The 19360-nt window shown below is 37.1% G+C and overlaps 2 protein-coding genes across 3 annotated transcripts in view; one reads left to right on the top strand and one right to left on the bottom strand.

The window, feature by feature from the left end:
* The first annotated feature begins 1660 nt into the window (after positions 1–1660).
* LOC579814 (ubiquitin carboxyl-terminal hydrolase 30) lies at positions 1661–15836 on the top strand. Its single transcript, XM_030991063.1, has 10 exons — positions 1661–1673; positions 1875–2015; positions 5156–5326; positions 7592–7686; positions 8375–8473; positions 9407–9553; positions 10757–11059; positions 11793–12022; positions 12519–12740; positions 13315–15836. Exons 1-10 carry the CDS (start codon positions 1661–1663, stop codon positions 13532–13534), a joined length of 1641 nt encoding a protein of 546 aa, XP_030846923.1. The 3' UTR covers positions 13535–15836.
* Positions 15837–16272: 436 nt separating this feature from the next.
* Positions 16273–19360, bottom strand: part of LOC754170 (nuclear cap-binding protein subunit 3) — a 60862-nt gene continuing 57774 nt past the window's right edge. For both annotated transcript variants that reach the window (XM_030991747.1, XM_030991746.1), the window contains exon 11: positions 16273–18767. In XM_030991747.1, the coding sequence (XP_030847607.1) occupies positions 18347–18767 (421 nt within the window). In that variant the 3' untranslated portion in view covers positions 16273–18346. The remainder of the gene's footprint in view (positions 18768–19360) is intronic.

The following is a 19360-nucleotide window of genomic DNA, read 5'->3' as shown; positions in this document are numbered from 1 at the left end:
CTTTCACACTCCCTTTCTTTCTCTCTTTCTCTCTATCCCCTTCTCTCTCTCCCTCTCTTTTTCTTTCACTCTCCCTTTCTTTCTCTCTTTCTCTCTATCCCCTTCTATTTTTCTCTCCCCCTTTTACTTTCACTCTCCCCCTCTCTCTTTTCGTCTCTCTCCCCTCTCTCTTTCTCTATCCCTTTGATTCTTGGCACTGCAGAAGTAGGCCCACTGAATATTAATATTATTTCTTTTCTTTCCCTTGGGAGGCTACCATTTAGCTGCCAGATATTATTTTCATCCCATATAGGCATATAAAAGATTTGTCTAAGAAGTGTTAAGTAATGACACATTGTGGCAACTATTCACATGTCTTTCCACATAATTGTGAATACTTTCATCTTTATTAAGTTTTTTTTTTAAACCTTGGCATTGCGCTATGTATTACATGAATGTATACAGTACATATCAAAACATCCATGAACTATTGCAATGGTGGATATGAAGAAAAAAATCCTCAATGGTGTGGAAAAAACGCTCCTCAAGCAAGCAATCATGGCACATTATGTTTATACCGGCACATTTCTTATTCATTTTAACACACAGAGAAATAATCACATGTACATTTGCATTTGACTGACTACAATGTACAAAAGGCAAGATTTTCTCCCTTTTAGCACTCAAAACTTGAACATACTTCATTAAAAACTAGACATCAACAAGATATAATACATATGAATCAGTATTTCCCTCTCTTTGGTTTGTTCATGAAGCAATGTATGGATTCATCTGATTTCAGTGAAAACTTTTAAAACAGATTTTTACTCCAGATGAAAGTTGCAACTTCCATTTAGCTCAAGCTCTTTCAGTTGGTAAACATGTCAGACCTGTCAGACAGAAGACAGGCTAGTGTCAATAATAGAATCACACAATTCCTTTCTCTCTGGGTAAGCCTAGATGTATAAAAACACAAAATAGACCAATAGGGCAAACATCGTAATAAATATCGTATACCATATTATCCCTGTAGTGCACATTCTGTCATTTCAGTGGGAAGGGGAAGATGAAATAGTCTGTTTGAATTAGTATATTTATCTCTTCAATGGTGAAATATTATGTAAAAAAATACACATAAATAAGATTGACCAATTGATGCAACATGTTCATAAGTTCAAGTTAATCTTCAAAGTAACTTGAACCAAGTTTCACCAAGTCAAACAAAGAAAGTGACCTGCTTATGCCCCAATGATTCCCCCCCCCCCCCAAAACAAAAAAAAAACACAAAACAGTACAGTATTCTCTGGATATCATGTATTCGATATTATCGGTTTATAATACTTTGCAGCTCTGTGGAATTCAATATTTTTGATAGTTCATAGCTGATGTCATTGAACTCGAGCGAAAACAGTTCACAAACATGGAAATGAATAGATGGGACCGATGTACAAATACACGCTTTAGTCTGTGGCTTTCTGCTTTCGGATTATCATGCCAAACTGTTTATTTTTGCCATGTTTTTAATGAAGTGATCACTTAACTATGAAAGGTTATTCCAGAGCCTCTTTTAAGGCGATTGGTGCAGTTGAAAGCTGCACAATATGGCATTTTGCAGACGAAAGTTGAGCATACACATAGCACGTAGTCGCAGTTCGCTTTCACAACACTCGTTCTATCCAAGATGGCGCACGGCGGTGCAATTCAGCGGTCTCGGAAAATCCTTCTACTTACTTGGATTTCGATGATCTCATCACATACATTGTGCATCTCACGCATTATTATGATAAAATTTCGTCATCGCCAAATAGTGTTGTACCGCGTGGCCAACTATACGGTAATACATGCAAAACAAATGAGATTCTATTTTGTGCGAACACGACATCTCCGGATATGAGTTTGTCTTGAAAATGAAAATTTCCACAGGCAATCTGAGAGCCTTGTGCCAATTATTGGTATCGGTGTAACTGCAGCTGTTGCTTTGTTGTATATTCTATGGAGCCCAGGGCCAAGCAGTTCCAAGAGATCCGGAAAAAGAAGTAAATAAATTGATTCTTAGTCTACCAACTTATTTTTGCGTGGATGGGACTGTATGTCAGAGATGAGTGACGCAATGTATGTAACTTGTCTGAACAAATAATGTTTTTTAGGTCGCAGTTTAACTATTTCAAAAATAAGTCTTTGCCTATTTTTTCCTATGGGAGCTAGAAAGGGTGACAAATAAATATTGTGTAATTTAATGTAGGATTTTGAACCGACGTGGCAACAAAGCGAAAAAGCCGCGGGCGTGCACATGAAGTTAAATAAATGCTTGCTGAAAATTCTAAACCTTGTTTGTTTCCTTGCCTTCATCAAGTAATTGGTTATGTATGGTTTCAACAATAGTGGCGTTAAGCCTTAGAAAAAAAGCTTTTCCCTATCATCAGATATCCTCCCTAGATCTAGAAAATCTATATCTCATCATGTAGTATGTACAGTTCAGGTAGGTCTATGATGAATCACTGTGCTAACCATGTAACGTTCTCCTTGTTAAATTTAAATAGTTGCTGTTAAATCTCGGAACCAATTTCTTCTCAAGTGAAGTTATTCTACTCCTGTACCTTTGGGTTTTTTCTTACGAGCATGAACATGATGCTTAACTGTGAACGTCTTGACAAATCAAATGCTCAAGCTGTTATGACAGAGCTTGACAAAATGTAAGCAAATGCTTATTTATAAGTAACTCCGGGAAGCTCCAACACCGGCGCCGCAGGCGTCGGAGCTTCGGGTGGTTTCCTTGGTTTTTCTTGGGGGCTAGTAAAACAGCCGATTGGGTGATATTATCGTTAAATCTGCAAAGGGAGTACTTATAATTTTTACATCATAGGGTGCACGACTCCTCAGGGCTCAATTCCAATCACTTGAATGTATAATTTGAAGAAGTCTTCGATGGGAAAAAAGGGTTAATTCGGGGTACTACACCAACGATTCTTCAATGTCGCAGCGTTGATTCAAAATAGCGATGAGAAGGTACGCATGCCCGGGAGTGACGAAGAAAATATGAATATTCAGGCTATCGAGCGCCGATCGCTCGAAATCGCTGAATATGCACGAGGTTGAGAAGGGCTCTGTTTGTTCGAGTCGTGCATATTCAGCGATTTCGAGCAATCGGCGCTCGATAGCCTGAATATTCATATTTTCTTCGCCACTGCCACGCATGCGTACCTTCTCATCGCTATTTTGAATCAACGCTGCGACATGGAAGAATCGTTGGTGTAGTACCCCGAATTAACCTTTTTTTCCCATCGAAGACTTCTTCAAATTATACATTCAAGTGATTGGAGTTGAGCCCTGAGAAGTCGTGCACCCTATGATGTAAAAATTGTAAGTACTCCCTTTGCAGATTTAACGATAATATCACCCAATCGGCTGTTTTACTAGCCCCCAAGAGAAACCAAGGAAACCATCCGAAGCTCCGACGCCTGCGGCGCCGGTGTTAGAGCTTCCCGGAGTTAATTTATAAGTAGACCAAATTTTCCGTCTCTTTCGTTCGTTAAGCCTCGTATTTGGGTAGGGTCGGCTCTCTCTTTAGAGACGGAAGCCGACTATACGCATTCCCTTGCTAACACCATGGCCATTTATGGCCATATTTTTATGCCCCGAAAATCCTCCCAAATGTCATTTTACCTCGTGCATATATTGTAAATTAGACCTAGGCTATAATACATCGGTTCCACTTACCAACTTGACTGAAATAATCCGTTTAATGGTCCCATTTTTGGAAATTATGGGTCAAAATCGACATCCATGTTGAAAATCTTTGCAAGCCGTATTTTAACTCGCTGCGCATGACGTCATCTAAATCTCATCCCTTTTAGTCTACGCTGAAGCCAAAATGATTATGAAGGAAAAACTGTGCATGAGCTACACGTTTTTAATGGCGTTATCACAGTTTTTCTTCATAATCATTTTGCCTTCGGCGTAGACTAGAAGGGATGAGATTTAGATGACGTCATGCGCAGTGAGTTAAAATACGGCTTGCAAAGATGTTCAACATGGATGTCGATTTTGACCCATAATAATAAGAACAGGCAAAAGGTATGTTTTAAATACGTTTTACTATCGCCTTTATTCCACCTGGCCTTTGACAGCTGGGTCATTCCATGTCAAATCACCCAAAAAATCTGAAAATCTTAACCTGACCATTTTTGATTTTGATGAAACTTAGTGTACTTGTTGAGTGTGATCTCACAGCACCAAATCCCAAATTTTAGGTCAATTAGGTGAGGGGTTTAGGCTTTAGGGAATTTTCCAGGGGGGTAATTATCCTAGAACCGACTCAGAGGCCTAAAGCCATACATCCTGTTAACCCTTTAGGCCTATATGAACTTCTCATTTTATTTCTATTCAAGTACTGCTGACATTTAGAATGGATATGCCTATAACAAAAAAGCATGTGGAAGATGTATGTTGTATTGTGCATAGTGCATGTATTGTATACATTATAATAGGGTTTATTGTGAATATCTGTAAGTATCGATACTTTCAATCCTTATTGCTCCTAAACAAAAAATATTATATCTCTGAAACTTGTATATGTTTTAGTGAACATGTCAGAGATTACATTTCATGAAAAATATTGTCAAGGTCACGCGATCCACAAGGTCAATTTTAAGGTCAAATCTTAGGTCAAGAGTCAAAGTACCCCAACATGTATGAATTTTCAAAATGGCAGATTTGGAATCCTTATTGAATACCCTTTCCAACAATACAAATTTTGTGAAGATTGACCCATTAGGTCCCGAAATACAAGGGTTCAAAGTTAGGCCCGCCACCCCCATTTTTGAAAAAATCTCAAAATTTGGTGGGCCGTATCTCCCAAACCCCTCACCCGATTGACCTAAAATTTGGGATTTGGTGCTGTGAGATCACACTCAACAAGTACACTAAGTTTCATCAAAATCAAAAATGGTCGGGTTAAAACCATTGGGTGATTTGACATGGAATGACCCAGCTATCAACGCAGCTTATAGGTAGCAACAAATTAAAAAATTTAAGATAGGTTTGTTAATAAAATGTGAAGTTGGATATCCATTGGATGCAACATTGCTTGCACTGTAAGAGTCAAATGATGCAATATCAAATGAATATTTTCATTTTATTTTAATCTGTCATTTCCTATTGAATCCTCTTCCCACAGGAAAAGTTGCTGGTCTAGAGAACCTTGGTAACACCTGCTACCTGAACACCGTCCTACAGAGCTTAGCAGCATGTCCTGCGTTCCTTGCCTGGCTCAATAGAGCCCTAAGGAGAGGGTGTTTCAAGGGGAGAGGCAATGAGCTGGCTTACAGACTCTCTCGCACATTGGAAGGTAGGTGTATTGGGGTCGCCACTAGACTATTTTCACTGCAGTGGAGGGGGTAGGTGGGGAGGCGCAAGGGGTGTGTTTGACCAAAACTTTGAGACAACTTAGTCAAGAATTTTCCAAAAAGCAAGAAAAATGTACGGTCCTCAGATTTCTGAATTTTTTTGACAAGGGTTAAAAGAGAAAAAGAGGAGATGGCTGTTGGTGGTCCCACAACGCCCATTGAAGTGTTTTGTCACTCTTACATATATAAGCTAGACGTTGTACAAGTTGACAGTGAATAGTTGAAGAAAGGGAAAAATGAAGTTGTAGAGTCCAGCCGTAAATGGAGATATTAAGCTGTGAAGCTTATTTATTCGATCTGTAAAGACAGATAAAATAACAATGACAGATTTAGTATATCATTCATGTTACACAAGAATGCAATATATAATCCAAATTATCTGAACAAACCAAGTAACTGTATCTATAAAGATTCATTTAAACACATTTGCTTTTGTTCTATAAACTGTCAATCTTGACCTCGTCCTTTAACTAACAAAAATCCAGAGTAACCAATGGTTACAAACCTTATGCATTTTCTAATATGCATTACTTTCAAATACTCATACTTTCAGAGTTTCTAAAACCGACCAGACTTCCCTTTAAACAGATCACTGCCAATTTGCATGAACCAAAATAACTGTAAACATCTTTATCTTGCATCCATACACAAGCTTGATAATTCTCATCTATCTTCATAGCATAAATTCCTTCTAAAAACCTCAACAATGGATTGCCACTTTAAATGTATTGTATGACCTTCACTGACTTTGACAGGCACCTAATTTGCATATTTCTGCTCGCCTAAGAAAAACTGTCTTATAAAATGACTTCATACAATTTAACCCTGTTTGATGAATTAAACTTAAATATCTGACTTGCATAAAACTTCCCAGTAATAATCTAGAGATTACACTTCAATACAAAATAAACTATCTGGCATAACTTGTAATTTACACCTGTAATTTACATCTGTAATCTACTCCTGTAATCCACACATGCACTACAGCAAGCCTTTCAAGTTACATCGTTAACTCTTAAAAATGATTAAACACTGTCTTCAATTCTGACTCTAAATACCATGCCAGAGGTGCAAAGCTTAACCTTTCACCTAGTCAATAAATGGTGTCTTGCAACTTTTAAGCAAGCTAAATCAAATTCCACAGACCAACTTTTGTCACCCAAACAAACTGCATAAAATCCAAGATTCTAGCATGCACAAATATAAACATCCTTTATCTTTAGGACTTCTACATATATACACTGTTTACTCTATAAATGACTTAAAACAATATTTGCCTATTACTGTAATTCTGTTTTGACAATTATTATTTAACCTGAAAAACACATGACTAAAAGTACGTCTTATGGGTGCAGCCATTTTAGGCGCAGCCATCTTGGAATTAATGCCACACGTGCATTATGCTAATGAGTTAAATACAGTTTTTTAGAATCTATTTTACAGTTCAACTTGAAACTATCTTATTTTCCTTTTTATCAGTTCACATTCCAGTTTATATTAATCTAAACACTCACTTCTGTGGCGGGACAAAACTTCGTCGGAAATACTTGAATGGCAACTGACGGGTTAACTGGTAAATGAGTCAAACTGGACTACATTTCTGACTGTGCACTGCGTTGACTGAAGAACATGGCGACAGTGCCGAACTTAACCTATGGTAGCTTATAAGAGCAAAAAAGAGAAAATCTAAACCAAGCAAAAATCATCGCTCGGCGAAACAGACAGAATGTGACGCATAAGAGCAATCTTCTTAACAGGGTAAACAAAAAAAGGTCTACATGGAGATGTAAATCTGGAATAAACCATGATTGAACATGGTAATTCAACTTGTTGTAATCACTGTGTTAGATGGAGGAATACCGGGGTATTCAGATTTTTTTATTGAAAACTGTGCCATGTGAATCATGTCTTCAGAGCTCATGTTGGGTTCTGGGGCCCGTTTCACAAAGCCTTTTTTCAATGACAAATTACAAAAATCAGTGACAAATCTGCTGATAACCAATCAGAAGCAAGGATTTCAGTAGCTTAATAACACAGACTGTCATCTGTCACTGATGACAAGTTTTGTGAAATGCCCCCCCCCCCCCCCCCCTGGTATGTGTTCTCCAGTAGAGAAGGTGACTCAGAGTAATTCTGAATTGTTAATCGTGTTGTAGATTGGTTGATTAATTAATTGAATGAAACTATTATTTATTTTATACTTGTAGGTGTAAATGATTACTCCTCGGCAACGATCTACTCACCCCATGAGGTTCTTTATTCTCTCTATAATCGAAACTGGAGATCAGGACAAGAGCAACAGGTAGGTTTCAGAGGACCAAACTACACATGGGTCTGTATTAGGATGTTCTATCGTAATAGGCAGGAGACATTATTCATGGTATTGTATGAAAGATATTCAATAAAGTAGCTTGGCAAAATGTTGTGGCATGTAGAATTGCAACTTTTTTAACAAAAAGAATGCATCTGGTTAACATTTGCTATCCCAAATCTAGGATCTTTCTAACCGAGACAAGTATTCACCATGGTCTGAAACTCTGAATTAAAATTTCCAGTTCCAGGTTCTTGCCTTTCACGATCACTTGTTTGGATGCAGTATTTAGCTAATAAACCAAGGATTTTTAAGCCTTGTAGTTTTGCTCAGCTACCTGAGCAAAGTATGTTTGATTAATTTGTGCAATATGAAAACAATATCTGTTTTTAGAAGTGCATATATAGTTTTGTTGTCACTGAAGTATGTAGATTTGTCAAAAGACTGTTTGCTGTTTGTATCCATTTTTGGAATGATCTGCACTTAAACGTTGGTCAATTTCCCTATTCATCAAAATACTGTTTGAAAAAAATATGCCTCTAACTAGAGATGAGACATTGATCTTTGTATATAAATTAAAAGTACATAATTGTATACTCTTTCATTCTAAATTCTTGGGATAATTTGCAATGTCTGTAGAAGTAACATAGCATGCAATCTAATGTTCTTTTACCAACAGGATGCTCATGAGTTATTTCAGTTTCTGTTGAGTGAGTTAAGTGAAGATAGAGAGCAACCTCCCTCTCCTCTGCCCCTCAGTGAAGCTCCAAAGCTTGTGGTAAGTTCAAGAAAATGCCCATGCTCACGAATGACACAAATATTTTCTGGACTTTTAGGATTTGTGGGGTCAGGAATCTGTAAAAAGCAAAAATGCAGCTGACAGTGCATGTGGGAACGTAAAGTAGCCTATATAAGATATCAAGAAATAGAAAAATCAGACAAGTGTTTGTGTCCTTGTTATCTTGTCAAAATATCTGTATGCAAAAATATTGACTTGAAGAGTAGTCCATTGAATTAGGGAAGGATAAGTGTCAATATCTTGCTCAGCTATGAATTCCTTTGGTCATGTAAGATATAGATCAACAATTTTCTTTTTCTTTTTCAAAACGTGTATTTGTAAAATTTGGATAGTACCTTTATAAAACCAAGACAGAGAACACTTTCATCTATAAAGCCATTTGGAGGGTAACATTTTTCCTTCCAGGAAAATACATTTCAAGTACTTCCAATTAGTTTGCATGATTTAATGGCAGCTGAGGTGATATTAGTTGCACTTAATGTTTTACAGAAGCATGTCTCAAATGGCGGAGTGAATCACTAAGGGTTGAGGTCTAGTATCAAAGCTAACCTACCTCATGTTACCAAAAGAGATGTAGACTCACCAATTAGCACCTTTCGAAAGAAAAACATCAAACAAATATTATCATTGATGTATTTAAAAAGAAGGCCAGAAGCATGTCTCTAATGGTAGAGTGGATCATTCCAGATTGAGGTCCAGTTTCTAACCCTCTTTGAGTGACAATCAGAATTGTCGATTCACCAGTCCACACTTTTTTTATTTAAACTTTATTTTTTACAGAGGTATGTCTCAAATGGTGGAGTGAATCATTCCAGATTGAGTCCCAGTATCAAAGCTAACCTTCTTTGAGTGACAATCAGAAGTGTAGATTCACCAATCCACTTTAAAAAAATTTAAATGTTATTTTTACAGAAGCATGTCTCGAATGGCAGAGTGAATCACTCGGGGTTGCGGTCTAGTATCAAAGCTAACTTACCACGTGTGACCATCAGAGATGTGGACTCACCTTTCAGAGGTCTCCTAGCTCATCACCTATCATGTACAATATGTGGATACAAGGTAAAAATCACTCACATTGTAAGATCCAACTACGATAATAATAATAGTGATAATATTCCGCTTTGATATAGCGCTTAATACATCTACGATGTCTCTAAGCGCAGATATACTTTTACCCTGGTCATTGGATTCAATACTTGCCCGCACACATTGTGTGCACAATACCCACTCCCTGGGGAGCATTCCAGCCAGGCGTTACTTGATGCTCAAAAACTGCAACTATAACTGATTTTGGAAGAAATTTCAGTATGATTAAGTGCAGAAATTTAAACCAAAAAGCTCTTTGAGATTTAGTTCCGGAATTGTCATATGAAAATAAACTTTTCAGGATGATATGGGTCTTTATTTGGTAAGATAGCCAGATAATTTAAGGCCTCATCTGCTTTAGATCAGGGATAGTCTTGCAATTAGTCTGTATTTGCTCTGATTCTGAGGTGATCGGGCCTTTTCACCTAAAGGACAAGACGCATAAATATGTATGAAACATCATGGGCATGTTCCTTAGGAGCTGCTCAATCTATTGTATACCGGTAGTCACTACTTGGTATATATAGCATTAATATTTAGTTGCATATGTAATTTTGATTTGTGTAGATTCATGTGATGTGCTTTATTTTGTCTTTTGAGTAAAAGAAATAGATCCAAAGCTTAAAGGGATCCGGTAACTTCGTCTTAGATCCTTTAGAAATAATCCTTGATTTAGCTCACGCTGCAATGATAATTATAAACCTTTAGGTCAGTCAGGAACTCCATGACTTTTACAAGCTGATCGCCTGTCTGATTATCAAGATATTAATGATTGGAATTACAAATTTTGAAAACCATAACACTACAGTCTATTGGGGAAAACGAGTATGGTAAAACCGGTCACTCAAAGTTTTTTACTTTTTTGAGGCACTTTTTTATCATTTTGAAGCGCGATTTTTTTTTAGGGCTTCAATATTACACCATATCACAGACACTGGTAATATGTAGGACCCTGTATCTCATATTTAACATTGTTAAACGATCCCTTTAATAAATTTGGAAAATTGTGTTCATCAAGGAGTATATCAGAGCTGTTGTGGAATAAGAGCATTTGAAAATAATGCAAAGTTGATGAAGAAGATACGATAGACTAAGAATGACTCAGATAAGATGAGATTGTCAATCCTGTGATTTTGCCATGTATAAACTTTTAAGGTCTTTTGTTCTTTCTTTCAGAATCCTGTGACCTACACGAGCTTCGACTGCCTCTCCCTGCCGATCCCTACCCTGTCTCTCCTCAGCACCCTCTCGTTGAAATGTATCCTAGACGGATTCACCCACATCGAGCTGGTCCATGGCGTGGAGTGTGTAGAATGCAGTAAGATGGAGGAGGGGGGAGGAGGAGGAGAGGTGAGGAAGGGGCAAGGAGATGGGGACAGGCAGACGAGTGCAGGGACCAGTCCACAGACGAGCCCCCAAGCCAGTTCTAAGAGCGAAAAGTGCAAAAGAGTCTTCCAAAAACAGATGACTATTAGTAAGGTGAGGCAGAGAGGAGTATTCAACACTTTTACTTAGTTTGGAAGTGACTTAACTTGAAAGTTATTGTATTTGACGGTAATCAATTCCTGATTAAGGCACGTCTCCGATTCTGTTATAATTAATTTCCAATTTGGTTTTGATTCAGTTCCACTTCAGTCCCAATTCAGTTCTAAGTCAATTAAAATTTGATTTCAGTTCAGTTTCAATTCCTATTCTTTTTGGGTGTCAACTCAGTTTCAATTTTAAATGATTCTTCCAAACTCAGATGACCAATAGCAAGATGAGATGAGTACTCACTACTACCAGTATATGAAGTATCTGGTCCCTTTCGGGCGGATGCTGGATACCAGAAAACTTGGGCAAGGGCCACACAGGAAATGGCACGTCCAACCCCACATCGTGGGAAAAATGGATGCTGAATGGTCATGATGATTCTGAAGTGATGTTCAGTTTCAGTCAAAATTACCCCCAAAATTGTTATGTTCTTTACATTGTTATTAAAGCCTATCTGCACTAGTTTGGCCAGGAGGGATTAGGCCTCCCTGCATGGTCACTGACAGGTGGTTATCTCATCATATCAGCTCTCAATTAACATAAGAAAAAGGGATCATGGGGAACCGATGGGAACCGATGGGAACCGATACTGCTTAGGCATTGTTTGTTATATAGAGGGCGCAAGTAGCTACAAGTAGTGCAGTCCCGCTTTCATTCACTGCTTCATGTCTTTCTCCAGCTACCCCAGTGTCTTTGCATTCACATCCAGCGTGTCGGCTGGCAACCTGACGGTCTTCCTTTCAGGAGAGAGGAGCACATCATGTTCCCTGAGGTCCTCGACATGAGCAGATACCGGCTGGCATCAGTCAACGCAACCTGCAAAAGTGGGAGTATAGGGATCACCAAGTCACTGCGCTTGGTTCAACAGACGACACTCGCAAATGGTCATAAAACGGTGACAGGCAGAAAGTAAGAGCCTTGAATATTATTATGCATAAAGATAATTTTGGTGATCCAATGATAGGTCCAAGCTATGTTTCTCCAGAGTAAGGAGTCTATGAATTCAGGAATACCTGGAAAACAGTCGGGGAAAAGCTCAATTTTTTTTTAATCACTCAAATCTGTTAAAAATCAGAGAATTTCATTGAATTGGCTCTCCCCTCCCCCCCCCCCCCCAAAAAAAAAATAAGTAGTATGTTTTTGTTCATGTGTTTACAGCATATCAAGAGGATTGTCAACCGTGGTGGCTTTATATATATATATATATATATATATATATATATATATATATATATAGTGTGTGTAAAAAGCCTCCTTTAATGATCCTGGAATTTTGAAGCTCCGTTAGGGAAAAATAGACAATTCTGTTCTTGTTCAATGCCGGGACCCCTTAAACAGCTACGTGTATTCCTCTCTTTACTGCACCTTGCACTCGCCCTGCAATAATCCATGATTCACATTTCAGATCCAGTGCATCATCAAATCACTCCTTCATCGGAGACCGGTTTCTGTCTCCGTCTCGTCCTGCATCATTACGCTTGGTAGGAGGAGGATGGATACCAGCAGAGGAAGAGCAGGAAGAAGAAGAGAGGGAGGAGGAGGAGGAGGAAGAGGAGAGAAGAATGAGCGCAGAGAATACAACTCTTGAAGACGATAAAGAGGGCTACCTAGATGCAAACAGTCACAGGTATTGAATCAAAATTTGTTTACACAATTTCTTCATCATCTGCCTACTCCAAAATTTACATCCACATTCCATTTTCAAGCACAGAAAATTTGTTGTCTACTTATTTTTCAATGATGCGCAAATAATCTAGTAGGCAGCTTTTCAAAGTTTTAACCTGATCTTTTGACATATTACTGTAAAGTTGTAATTCCATAATAAAAAAAAAATAAAAATGCAGCAACAAAAATTATGATCTTACTACATGACCCTAAAAGGGTGCAATGATCAGATTGCATTAGAGGTAATATGCATGGAGTGGGTGTGAAATTTTGAAAATCTCATACAGTATATCACAAATTAATTTTTGTGACATTAATTGCAAAAATGAAATAAAGAGAATATTTTTAGTTCCTTATTTATCACCACTCATTAATTAGGAATGATTTGTACTCACTTTCTCTCTAAATGAAGTATGATTACCAGAACTTGAATCTTAAAGATTCATGTCTATCATTTTGCTGTTTTGTCTATGAATACAGTACTTGTTGTTAATGTTAGAAATAATATTATTGTGATTTAAATCATTTTTCTGCAGCTCCAAACCCATAGAATCCAAATACAAGCTCGCTTCAGCGGTGGTTCACGTCGGCAATGCGTTCTCTGGACATTTTATGACATATCGCCGAGGACCAAGCAAACCGAACGAACCTCTGAATACACACTGGCTGTGTGTGTCAGATGAGACTGTGTACACTGCTCAGATATCCGATGTACTCTCACAGAAGGCATACATGCTTTATTATCAGAGGGAGTGAGGTCAGATCCCTGTGGTCCTGTGGTCTGTTGTGCAAGGACATGGATTCAAGTCTCATGCTGAAACCTTCATGACATTGCATCTGTTGACCAATTTACCAGGACAAGATGCCTTAATGGAGGTCCATCTACATCATAAGCGAAGTATCTGGAGACTACTGTATGGAGACTGTATGGCAAAGCTACATGAATCCTTCCTTGCAGGTCATGGATTCAAGCCCCATGCTAGAGATTTGTAGAATGTCATGTCTTCAGACCTGTTTATCTGGGTTGGATGTCTTTGTGGATCAGCCCATCTCAAGCTTGTGGAAACCGCGCTCTAAATTTATGAAGACTGTATGGTAAAAGCTGATCATCAGTATATTTCTACTGCACTAATTTGATTGGCCAGAGTGACGAGACGGAAGCCATTGAAAAGTTGCAATATTATTACTGACGTTATGTTTTGAGTGTACTACGCTTGTAAGCTGTAGTAAAAGTTATTGATTTGCAGAGGTAATTGTTTGAAATAATGTGTACATGAGCTGATGAGTTTTAAAATATTTTAAGCTGGAATATTCTTGATGCACTGTATGGAGACAATCTAGACCAATCAGCGGTACTTATTAAACCTGTAGGTCATGATCGTCATGGGGCAATTTGGATTTTTAAGGGGTTAAACTATAAATTCTATGCACATGTATAATATACAACTTCATCACAGGGGGTAATAGCAATGACCAAAATTTGCATATCAGATTGGGTCCTTACCTACTAGGTCCAAGGAGGTTAAATACTACTGTTCTGGCTAAGGTTTGAGTATTGGGTCGTAAAAACATGTTTCTTGATCATTTTGCCATCTGTTCATATCTCATCTACATTCTGCATGATTTTGAGGTGTATAAGCCAATTATGAATTTCTTATTCATTCACTATCAGCTCTGACTGCTTACGGATAGTTGCTGTTTTTTTGTACTCACTGATAATCCTTTGAATGCCGCTGTTACATTTTCTGTAAGAAAGATCTGGGACTTGTGTGTTTCAAGAAAAAGCACAGTATTAAAAGGGTTAACAATGGTTTGGATGGGAAATGTATTATAACTGCATGTAGAAGTGTTCTTTGAGAATGAGATGGCTTTCTGTAACTTTCATTATCATATGTATATATCATGTATAAACTCAGATTATCTTTTTTGCATTCTCAGGAGTGTTTTAAATGAGTGGACATTAAACCATGACAGTATAACAGTAAGTTGCTACTAAGGCCTATTAAAAGCAAATGACGTGTCAAGTTCTGGCAATCCTTGCACTTGGAGCTCTGTGATATATTACGTATAAAAACTCACTTTATTTGTGTCTTTGAAAAAAATCTACCGGTATTCCAATTTTAACATTTTGTTATTTCTAAACAAAATGAATTTTAATACAATCGGTCATTTAGGTTTATATAACTTGACATTTGTTAATACATTTGTAAACAAAGTTCTTTCAAAAGTGATATTGCAATGTTTTCTAGTGTTTTTCCATCTCATAACTAAACTAAACGCTCTGCCTTTGGAAAATGGCACAAAAGTGACACAATACAATTCTTGCTATCGCCAATATATTAAAAAACGCCCGTATGTTGCCGTCAGGCCCCATATCAAATGTACTCCGGGATAGTTTGGTGACACATTCGTTTCCGATCAATTTACCATGTTTGCGCTGTTTATGCCGGCTTTGATTGTGTGTATGTGTACTTTCTTTTCCGACCGTAATCGCAGCGAGTGGATCATTACAAAAAATGTATTGTTACATATACTAACAATAATATATTTGGATCTGTGATGGTCAAGAGCAAGGAGAAGCATAGAAAATAATAACGTTCGTTGGCAAGTGCAAAAACTTAAATTTAAGAGAAGGGCTTTCATTGTTTAATTCAATATGGTTGTCGATATGATTTGGAGTATCTTTCTACCATCACAAAACTGCGAAACCTGGTAATAGCTTTCAGACAAGCAAGTACATGTTCGTACAATGCGTATGCATAATACGTGCTCGCCACTGTACACCGGAAGTATGCAAGTCCAGGGAGCGACTTGAAATTACTTTCAAGAGGTTTCATCCGGGCATTTGGGAGTATTGGCGATAGCAAGTATTGGTCCGTTTAATTATGCATTGTACCATGAAGTGGGTTCATAAGCTGAAGGTCTTTCGTCAATATGTTGTGGTTAGTTTGATACAATCTGCAACTTGCATTGTTTATGTTTAATAGATAAAGCAGTAAAATTATCTATTCATATTTGATTTACAGATTATATAAAATAAATTTAAGTTTCTTTTCTACTTTCCCCGTGTATGTTGATCTCTTCATTTAATCATTCATTGATATATTTTTTTTTAAATGAAGTAGTCAAACAAACCTGCTTTAGCGTCTTCCTGTAAAGAAAGACACATTTTTCTGGCCTTAAAAGTGTGTTGATGTGTTAGTGTGTTAGAGAAAACCTGTACAGTCTGCAACGACCACATGAGGAGTATAAAGACTGCTATTTATGTCTCCCTTGAATGGTCTTTCTGTACAGGTTTTGGCTTTAATTTTTAATGATAACTGAAACAATCTCATCCCATTCACTCCTTTCCAACAATCTTCCTCTCCCGTTCACTCTTTCCATCCAATATGATGATGATGATGATGATGATGATGAGGATGATAATGATTACGATGGTGATAATGATTATAAATTTAGATATACATGTACAGATACAGATTTCACACTGAAAGTTTTGTTCTCTTGGCTGTTTATTTACAATCATCATTCTTTGACATACCTTTCATAAAATTAAATTTTCATCCTCCTTAAAAAGAATAAAACCAAAACAAGCCATTAAACAGTCTCATGAGGTATATTTTAAAGAACAAACAATATGTAAAGTACAGAATTACAATACTTTGAAGTATCCTGTAAGAAACTAATTATAAAATGGTACGAACCAAGGTATAACTCAATGAAAGCGATTCACTGAATTTGATAAATTAAGCTGGATAACAACCCATTTCCGTGGGTAAATGAACATATACATTGATAAAAGAACTCAAATTTCAAGATGTCAAAATGTGACCTACATGTTTGAATGCAAAGATGCTGACTGATGTGTATTAAACAGTTATGATAGACTCCTACTGCAATAAAAGAAATGCGGTGTAGATTGCACACACCATTTTAATCCGATTCTTATTTCAGGTATTTAACAAATTATTCCACACAAGTTCTAAAAACAAAAACGTGATTTAACATGGCACATAGCTTTCACTGAAGTCTTCCCCGAAAGTTCTACGAAACTACATCGTCATGACGACAGACTAATTTCAGAAACCGGGGTTCTGACAATCTACAAAACTACACTGTCTTTTGACTACACTGTCTTTTGACAACAGATTAATTTCAGAAATCGGTGGTCAAATAAAAATCATTTATTTTTATTTTTTGTTATATTCATTTACTCAAGAATAAGCCTAGGTAAAGTAATAGGGTATTTATAATTGTTCTTCCTATATGTAATAAATTCTTTCTTGTAAACAATTATGCTATTTGCATTCCTGACATGTCCTGACATGTCCTGACATGTCGTTACATGCCAATATATTTTGAAGATACAAGTAAGCTACCAAAACCATTTAAGGATGTGTGGTTAAAAGGAGGGAGTATCAAGAAACTATGGACCAAAATAGAAAAAATTAATGTTAGGAAGCAGGACAAATTAATGATCTGCTGTAATGTAGTGGTATCGTAACCAAAAGGTCCCAAGTTTGCAAACAAAGTCAATATGCTAGTTCTCTCTTGTAAGGAGCATTAATCCCCAATAACCAAGTCCCTCAGATAGGAGGGAAAGCCAAAGGTCACCGGGTAGCTTATCTTAAAGCATAAATGAATACTAACTTTTATACCTATGAGGTAAAACAAATCACGAAATAATCAAAATGCAAACATAAATTACTGCTAATTTTGCAGATTAACAAAGAATACCAAAAATTACTTGCATATTCCCAATCAGGAATTTTCTTTTTCCTCATCTTTTATACAAAATATTACAAAAAGAGGTTCAGTATTTTTATTACTCATTATATACAGAAAAATGTATGAAAGATATGAAATCTAGAATCTATACAAAATGCATCCCTAGGTCTATGTACATTGTACGTCTCGTTCATTTTACAATGCTTTATTCACAAAAGGATATATTTGAATATCAAAATCTTGATTCATTGTGATTTTAAATGAATCCAATTTAATTGCACTGACTCATAATGGAAGAAAGTATTGATCAACAAAAAATTGTTAAAAAATGTTTACAAAAAAAGAAGAAGAGGTATTCCATAGAGTAACAGTATAATAAATACGCTAGCTATAAACCAAATGACCAATCTTACAATGGTATATCATCTAAAATAACCTAGTAAGAATGATCATTCTTTCATTACAACTGCTTTTTGTTATTGAGACAATCCCTCTCATCAAACTTGGATAACTTGTGAAAAAAAGAAAAAGAAAAAAAAGAAAAAAAGAAGAAGCTCCAAACATTCTTGTGATGTAATGTAAAGCTCCACAAACTTTTTATCTTTTATAAAGAGCTGTGATTAATGTCCATCTAAAATACAATAGATTCAAATCAATAAGAACTCTTGTACTCTAAGACAGGACCCCGAAATGTAATTTTGGCAGGATAATGCTCAGATCACCTTAAAAGACATTCAATTATAAATAAAAAGAATGAACTTAAACATTGCTTGGAATCAAGATCTATGAATCAGTTGACCTAGAGAAAGATCATCATGTCAGGTCAGGTCATTGTGATATTTAGAGTTCTTCTCTGATCTCAATTTGAAGGGAAGGAAGATTCTCAAGGAAGGCTGGTGTTGTGTCAGAATCTCTGAACCCGGGTCTAAACCGCGACATCTCGGGTTGCCTTCGACTTAACCTTGACCTGAGGTCACTCCCGAGGTCAAGCTCATCGCTCTCGTAGTCCACTTCCTCGTGGAATGACTCGCCTCCCTCCTCATCTCCGCTGCTCTGCCAGGCATCGGAGAGGCGATCGTTGACGTCCAGGATCACCTTCAAGTTCTCCATGGACGGGGCAGGGGTTATTGAATGACCGACGAGGGCTCCGAGACGACTCTTGACCGACAGCCTCTCTTGACCTTGGCCTTGAGTTTGTCGTAGTCTCTCCCGTGCATCGGTCATGACCTGTTCGGTGGCTTGCTGGACCTCTACGGTTTCTCTGTGGTACATAAAAGAAAGAAGAAGAAGAAGAAAAAAATGATCAAATTGAATCAATTTGAACCGAGTTTATTGAAGCATCTGATGTAAACAGAATTCCCATTCATAGTAATGCCGAGCCAGGAACTGCCATGAAATAAAACTCTAGAAATGTGAATGACAGCCTTATTTGTCAGGCGCTTTTTGAAACTGTACAAATCTTTTTTTGTGATTTGATTGGTTTGAAGCATGCAACTTTGGCAAATTTGGACCTCTCGCAAAATCCACAAATTTTCCTGGTTTATGGTACCACATCTCTTATCACATCATAAAATATTTTCAGAGTACAGTGAAACCTGCTTTAGCAACCACCCATCTCTTCAGAAGTTCAGACCACCTGTATGTTTTCCTTGAAGATTATTTCCTATTGAAACATCATGCACTAAAGCAACCTGTCCATAAAGACAACCTGCTTATAAAAACACTGTTTGTCATCTCTTCCTTAAAGCCTTAAGCAGCCTTTATATACAGGTTTTGCTACATAAAATGAACAAGTTGTTGTATGAATATTTATTGAATGTATGTATTTCAAAGTTAAGAGAAAAAGAAATTCCT

This window comes from Strongylocentrotus purpuratus, unplaced genomic scaffold, assembly GCF_000002235.5.
Source record: "Strongylocentrotus purpuratus isolate Spur 01 unplaced genomic scaffold, Spur_5.0 spur5_scaffold_2, whole genome shotgun sequence".
NCBI lineage: Eukaryota > Metazoa > Echinodermata > Echinoidea > Camarodonta > Strongylocentrotidae > Strongylocentrotus > Strongylocentrotus purpuratus.
This window is presented reverse-complemented; position numbering and strand designations above follow the sequence as displayed.